General features: G+C 44.8%; 1 protein-coding gene across 1 annotated transcript in view; it reads left to right on the plus strand.

The window, feature by feature from the left end:
• The window catches only part of LOC119735195, a 179,781-nt gene extending 172,003 nt beyond the window's left edge, over window positions 1-7,778 (plus strand). Inside the window, exons 151-157 of the mRNA XM_038208901.1 lie at window positions 65-196; window positions 1,302-1,551; window positions 2,310-2,642; window positions 3,782-4,076; window positions 5,079-5,406; window positions 6,421-6,579; window positions 7,453-7,778. Of these exons, the coding sequence (XP_038064829.1) occupies window positions 65-196; window positions 1,302-1,551; window positions 2,310-2,642; window positions 3,782-4,076; window positions 5,079-5,406; window positions 6,421-6,579; window positions 7,453-7,626 (1,671 nt within the window). The 3' untranslated portion in view covers window positions 7,627-7,778. The remainder of the gene's footprint in view (window positions 1-64; window positions 197-1,301; window positions 1,552-2,309; window positions 2,643-3,781; window positions 4,077-5,078; window positions 5,407-6,420; window positions 6,580-7,452) is intronic.
• Window positions 7,779-8,031: the final 253 nt, after the last annotated feature.

Raw genomic sequence — 8,031 nt, forward strand, 5'->3', positions numbered from 1 at the left:
GTACTTCTTTTTGTTTTATATCACCACATTAAACATATATCTGTCTGCTTTGTATCCATCCAAGGATCGTCTGAAGAAGAGACGGGAGGAGCGACGCAAGGCCAAGGAGGAGCATCTTCTCAACCAGCAGGAGGAGAACAAGCAGGAACACGAGGAGAAGCTCCGGCAGGAGAAGGAAAAGATGAGAGCCGAGGAGGTGAGTGGTCATCCGCTGCAACGCAGAGCAAGTGTGATCCAAGACATTCCATTGACAATTGGGTGATGAATGACGTAACCTACGCCCGCGCATTGATAAACAACACAAACATTGCTGGTGAAAGAACGGTCAAAAAGTCATCATGAAACTTTGTGGTCCAGCCCCTGGTTGTTAATTATGATGAGCGTGGCTATTGCAACGAGCAAAGCGACTGACTGACTGAGTAGGCTGAGTTTGACTAGTCAAATTATAGTAAACTATTATGGGTTTGAGGGAAGATAGTTGACTTGCCGTATAGCCATAGTTCTTGTTGAACTGGCAGATTTGCATTTTTGTTTTGGCAAATATGTGATCCTCAGTGTCTGAAATATACTGTAAAAGTTTCAGACCGTAAATCTGCCCTAAAAGGAAATGTAATAGGCAGTTTGTAGAGATGTATCAATTCAAGAAATGCAGAACCTCAAAACCTTGCACAGGCAGTTTCTCTGTTTTAAACTTTTTAACGCCACTTATTCAAATGGCCATTGGCCATATGGCACGTACATATTTATTCCTTCTGACTGACGCCCGCATGAACAAAAACATTGAAACATTGGGAAAGCACCAACATAAGGCTGGATAGCTCAGTTGGTGGAGCACTAGATACGGTGTTCCAAAGGTAGCTGGTTCGAATCCTGCTCCAGTCATTTTTTTGTATTTGTCATTGTTATATACCGAACTCCTATTCATAAGATGGAATTTTTGCGTCGGGGTGATCAATTTTAGGTTTTTGCCCTTCACTGACGTATAAACACTGAATACTCAGTGTTTTACCTCCTGAGTGAAATTTGGAAAACATCATTCGGGTGGGACTGACCTCCTGCTTTCTAGTGCAGATGTCTTACCACTCGACCACCGAGCTTACGGGATCGGTTGGCTGGTTCGAATCTGAGGTACATAGCAGCGGGTACCTCATTAAACTATTCATAAGATGAATTTGCATCGGGGTGATGTAAATCAATATTAGGTTTTGCCCTTCACCGACGTATAAACACTGTATACGTAGTGTGTTACCTCTCGAGTGAACTAAACTCCTGTTCATTTTGTTGCCCATCATCCTCACCAGGTGACCATCTTGAAGGAGTGTGTGGACACGGACCATCTCCTGTCCGGCGAGCCAACTCATGCCGGCCTTGCCTATGAGGGCATGCAGCAGCACGCAGCTGGGGGCTTCCCTGCGGGCTACGCCTCGGCAGCCCCACTGAGCGACGCCGACCTGGCTGCCTTACTCATGGCTTCTCCTCTCTACAAGAAACTGGAGGAGATCAAGAGGACCATGGAGGATGCCGACCTGCCGCCTAAGAAACGAGGACAAGGTAAAGGATTTTTCATATCTTACACAACCCAACAAATTGAGTCACGAGTCAAGCCAGCTACTTTTGTAATAATACGTCCTTTTTTGTTACAATATCTCCCCTAGAGTATCCAATCATTTTAGGATTGTTTTGCTAATATTCCTTTTTGCTTTGTGTTTCTACGGGCTCCCACACTTAAAGTGCCTGTGCAATTTGAGAAACCAAGGTTTGATTTTCAGAAAGAATTTAAAGGTATGTAGGAACATTTCCAATTTCCCCGGAAACGTACCTACCGATTTAACGAGAAAATCCTTGCTCAAAGTGAAGATAGGGCTGGTACCAAATACCCTGTGCAATTATTCCGCCTCAGATGGTATCATTCGGAAGAAAACAATCATTAAATGTGGTTTAGGTAAATGTGTGCACGGGCACAGGTTTTATGTGTATTATCAATAGAATACATGTACGAGACCCAAAGAAATTGTGCACGGTTTTCTCATAATGTGTAGTATCCGCAAGGCTGAAACTTAGTTCAGTTTGTTATGCTCCCTTCTTAAGATTTTGAGCAATTTTGTCGCTTCAAACAAAAAGCAAAATATCTTACAGATGCACTTTTAACAGCGAGAATTCAAAATAAATAAATCATTCAACTATACTCCCCAAATAGCTCAGAACCTGTGGTTTCAATACAAGAGAGAATGCACATAATTACAAAATCTGCTTTACCCCCAAATTTCATCAAAAGTAAAACTAATGTTTAATTTCCAACTTTATTCCAGACGAACCGTTCGTTGACGACCAAGACGCGGGCTGGACCAAAGACACGGAGCTAGTCCCCCTGGACCTGAGCAAGCTCAGCCCCCGCAACTTTGTCATCTACAAGTTCGGCTGCTTCGTGGTGCGCCTGGTAGCCATGCGCTGTGGTCACCACCCGGTCACCTTGCTTCTGGCCGAAGGCATTCCCGTCAACGACAAGCTGTCCCGCAACGCGTACCGCAACTCCTACCACTACGATGACGCCAACAGGATCCTGTACGTCAGGCATGCGCGGCTGGACATGGTCGGCGACTTCATGTTGGTACTCATCCATGCTCTGGCTCACATCAAAACTGGTAAGTTATTGTCAGCATTGACAGTCTAATCTAGAACGCCGTGGGTCCGTAGAACGCCATGGTCCAGTGGTTACGGTGTTTGACTCATGTACGAAGGTGTGTGGGTATGAACCCTGCCAGGAACATGGTGTTTGTGCCCTTAGGCAAGACACTTAATCACAATTGCCTCTCTCCACCCAGAGTATAAATGGGTACCTGTGAGGGTCGAGGACTGATTGAGCGCTGATATCGGCTGCCACGTGGTCCCATGGCCTGATGAACGGGGGAATAATTGTAAAGTGCTTTGACATCGTTGATATGATGGAGAGCGCTATATAAGCACAATTATTATTAATATTATCATCTTCTTTCGCATGGATCAACAGCATGATCATTACAATGGTAAGTTCACCGTCTGCAACCAGTTAAGGATGACATCGTCGAGATTGATTAGTCCCTGTTTGCCATTCGGAGGGCTGAATACTGGGCAATCAGCGGCAATATGGTGAACAGTTTACTGGCTGTCACTCTGGCATCTGTTCTGATTTTGTGAAGAAAGCTGCGTGCCTTGGCCCAGCCGGTGCGCAGACGATTGAGGCGGACCCAGGCTTTCCGTTGGAGGTTATACCCCAACGGCTTTGAAGATGGCTTATCCATCACGAACTCATGCAGCCGGGAGTTATTATTATACTATGAACTCCATACCATGCAGAAAATGTTAATGGTGCTGTGAACTCACGAGAGACAGTAGGAGATATTTTGCACACATACACTGGTGTGAGTGCACATATGTCAAAGGATAAATGGGATTATGGGACCGATATTGAACTGTGATGTGCACAAACCTGTGGGCTCTATGCATGAGACAAATGCACCCGTAATATGAAAAGTATCCATTTTAACTCTCTGTCATTTTATGAATGCTGCAACAAGTTCAAAGAATGCCGAAGAACAATTGTGTGAACTGGTCAAATAGGACACCAGGTTGCTTTTGCCGTCATGCTAGTAGGAAATGATAATTCTGATTGAATTTTGAAATAAGTAAGTTTAGCTAGTTACTGCTATGTTGGAATACCTGTATCAAAAATACAAAACTGCTTTCATTGAAGCAATTTGATCAAACGTTTGCCTGATTCAGAAATCTTTTGCTTCCACCCCAGGTGACATGCGTGATGACACTTCGTCGGGCTTCAACCGGGAGTTCCACCAGGCGCTCTCGGCCGTCTGCAACGACCTCTTCTTCGCCCGCTACCGTCACGCGGCCAACCTCCCCACCCCAGGGGACAACAGCCCGGAGGCAGCCGGGAGTGGCCAGAAGGTCCTGGCTGCCCTGATGGGCGGAGCCGAGACGGAGGCGGAGAGGGATGAGACGATCGAGAAACTCTTGGACGTCAAGTTGCTGAGAGGAACCGATGCTGACGGGGTGCATATGGCCGATGAGGACCTCCATAAGAGGTAGAAATGATAAGGGGATAAATCTTTTAGTACTTGTAGAGGTTCTGATCGTTTGACGTCAGAGTACCATGTGACCATCCGGTTTACCCGTGATCAGCCACCATTGCAGTAGGCAAACGTCGTGCATTGTAAACTAGAAAGTAGGGCCTAATCGTCACGTAACATAACTGTGAATTCGTGATCATATGGCATAAAGGTCACTACCAGTGCAGTTGTCATATTCGTGCAGACCCAGCATAGGGTGTTGGCTGCACATGTTTGTCACAGTTTTTGCCATCCATCACAGCTTGGAAGGCTTGCCTACTACCTACTGCACGTGGCGCTATACGATCTTTGCCTTCTACAATTGTCAACGCTGACTTGCCGGTACTCAGATGTAGGCCATGTCACGTGGGTCATTCAAAGCCCTATGATACACTGTACATGTATTAGGCCGTGTCCGAAACGGGCTTCCATAGCTACGGCTACGTCTATTGTCAGCGCGTCCCCGCGTATTTTCAATGGGCGCAGACCTAGACCTAGCTCTAGACAGCTGATTCGGATGCAGCCGTACATTGAATGAACCCCATGATGAATTAAGAAAAAAAAAATCATACAGTGCCGGAGCAATTTGGGGCGGTATAAGGAGTAGCCACTTTCCACTTGGTTGTGGCGAATGCTTTTTAAAGCTGCAATCAAGTCCTTAAAAAGTCAAATCACAAGTGGAGTCATCCCTTGTATCGTGTTTTGACTTTCAGCTTCTCCTTAACTTATAAACAACTTCACTTTAACTCTGGCACAAAACTTAGTAAAAAAATGTCGATATTTTGACACACCAGCCAAAACGTTGTTTTGGGTTTTTTTTTTTAAATTAATTAAAAATAAACAAATTATTTATTATTATTTACTATTTTTTTGGTTAGGGTGGTTGGGAAAGTGTGTTTAGTCTGACAATATTAAACAGATTGTTTGTTTTGGCATCATGTCACATTCTCATTATTTCCCATTTTGCTTCCGCCACAGATTGTCCAAGTACGGCGGCTTCGCAGCCAACGAGGAGATGCGCGTCCTCCTGGGCTCACCGGAGGACAAGATGGCCCTAGCGCGGCAACACGGCGCCCACACTGCGGTGGACAGCCGCCTTGCCACCCTGACAGGAGCCCCGGCCCCGTCAACCAAGGCCGGCCCCACGGCAGCCACGCTGGCCCAGAAGGCCATGGAGCAACTGCCTGGAGAGCTGAGTGGTACCGCGCTGTGGCAGACCGTCGCTGAACCAAGAGGGGAGAGGATGGCCCAGGAATCATCCAAGAAGACCTCCAAGGGACAGGACCTGCAGAAGAACATCCTACAGGTAGAGATTTTGTTGTGATATCCTGGAATCAACGATAACTCTGAAAGTTCTCTTACCATTGAATCCAAGCATGCATCTTTCCTCGGATCCGCTGATTTCCTCGTGTTTTTTACTTCTCATGAATGCCATTATAAATTGAAAAACACTGTACAAAGTCTTTTGTGGTTTGGAATTTCCTAATTTTTTTTCTAAATTCCCAGTTGCATGCCTGAGAATCAAAACTTGGTTGATTGTTCCTGTAGTACGGATGGCGTATTATGAAAGACCAGTTCCTTGATGTCTAGTCAAAACCAATATTGAAACCTGTCTTTTTGTTTTGATAGTCGGTAGCAACTAGTGCCTTCATTACAAGTCAGAATTCAGTTGTGCCCTCATGGGGCGCCATGTTGTCATTATTGCCCTGAGTGTGAGTCAACAGTCACTAGTGCCTTCATTGTCAGTCCATATTCACTAGTGCCCTGATGTCCAGTCACTATTCTCTAGTGTCCTGTATGCCAATAAATAGTCACTATTGCCCTCATTGTAAGTCACTTGTGCTCTCATTGCAAATCAAAAGCACCCTCATTTCTAGTCAGTAGGTACTAAAGCCCTTTCTCTAGTCAACTTGTGCGTGTTAAATCTGGGTCGTTCTATAAATTGGGGGTCCACTTTTCCCTGTCACTGTTACATCTGATATCTATGATTTTGTAATTCCTGATGCATGTATTCTTCCTCCAAGAGTGATTAAGCAAACAACGTAACCAACAAATAGAATTAGTCATTCTTCGATGACACTTGAATGGCAAAAGACAAAATTCAGAGGTAACAGGGACGGGAAAAGTGTCACACTTTGGAGTGTGAAATTTTGAGGTAACAGAGTATACTGTTCGAAACGTCCTGACCTTACTCTCACCCCTGGCTCTCTCCAGAGTCAACACTTTCTCAAAAAAAGAGATTTGTCCGAGGTGCATCCGCAAACATACTTCCCTACTTAACACTCCACCACAACACTTAACCGTGTTTACGTTTTTGCAGGATGAGGTGAACTCCTTAGAGGACAAGGTGGACGGCATGAGCATGGAGTTCTCTGCCCTCAGCACCCAGGTGGTGGAGACGCAGGAAGCCATGGAGTCCATGTCCCAGGAGCTTGAGGCCCAGAAGGCACTGAGGGAAGGCCAGTATGACGAGTCAGAGGTGAGTAGATGCCAAACTCATAACCAAAATAGCTGGAATAATGAAATGTCTCCAAACGCTCGGGACTTGGTCATTCTCAACATTGTGCGTCTGGAAGGCTGATATACTGCCTTGAAATGATACCTGGTAGCAATATTGGCACATTGTGTAATCGCACAATGTTTTGATTTCACGACATCGAAAATAAGTCGGTTAGTTCCAAAAACACAGTTCAAGCCGGCGTAGCATGAATTTAAGACTCTATGAAATATGGACTCATTGGTAGCATTGCGCATGCCTACGTGAAGATAATTAGGAGAGTGACTGGTCACGTGAGAGGGTTTTACCAAAAAGACATTAAAGAAGTCCAGATTTTATAGGAGTCAATTTTCATGTGACACCCTAATGGGGCCTGCCAAGGTTTGAGAATATCAGTGAGAGATGGCTACGGGGAAAAAAATCGACTCCACTATGGAGGAGGTGTGGCCACACCCTGCTGTGTTGTCTTTATATGAGAGGATATCCCAAGCACTGCATCAGTGTTGGGAAGGTGTCCATCAATATATTTTTTTTTAATGGAAAATCACGCCAAGCAAGGCTTCAAAAGCCACTCTTGGCAAAGGGCTGGAAAAAAAGAAAAATACACTTAAACAAATCAAGAAAGCTGGAGGTAGGAATTGATATTCCTCTTAAAACAGGCTAGATCATAGAATGGAGGGAAACAGCCACTAGGCAAGGAGTTCCAAAGAGATACAGAATGTGGAAAAAAGTTATTAGAGTAGCTTTTTGTTCTACTTTTGCTTTTGACATTGAGAGGGACTTCTTCACAGAATCCAGGACCCATGACTGATTTGGTTTTTTCCCAATGTTCTTGCTTGTGATTTTCATCTTTAGCCGGCACTGATCCGGGAGACCACGGCCAAACTGACCGCTGCCCAGGACAGGCTGGCCTCGTTGACCATCCGACGGGACACCATCTCCAAGAAGCTGGACGCCTACCGGGGCCAGCTGGAGGAGAAACAACAGCAGCTGCAGTCCTACATCCGGGGGAAAGGCAGCAAACACTGAGACGACCATCTTTTCAATCTTTGGAATGTTTTCACATAATGACCAAGTAATGACACAATTGAACAAAAACTAACCTGAAAACCTGTTAGACTTGTGCAGGACTAAGTTGCCTTATGAAATTGTTAAAGAATTTACTGGGAAAATACTTTCGCTTGGAAGTCTAAATCTATACGCTATTTCCAGAACTCAAGGAAAGAAGGGGAAAGAATATGGTACCGGTAAAAGTTAAAACAAATTTGTGATCGTGACATAAATTTGAAGTTTGTAACGAAGTTTGTAACTAAGTTATTATTAAAGAAGGGCGTATTTCCACAGAGAAAGTCCAACTAGGAGTTAGGTTTTGTTCAGATGGAATAGTGACACAAGGTTTGGAAAATAGCGTGGTTTGTTTTAAGTAGATGTAAT

This window comes from Patiria miniata, unplaced genomic scaffold, assembly GCF_015706575.1.
Source record: "Patiria miniata isolate m_02_andy unplaced genomic scaffold, ASM1570657v1 HiC_scaffold_29, whole genome shotgun sequence".
Classification (NCBI taxonomy): domain Eukaryota; kingdom Metazoa; phylum Echinodermata; class Asteroidea; order Valvatida; family Asterinidae; genus Patiria; species Patiria miniata.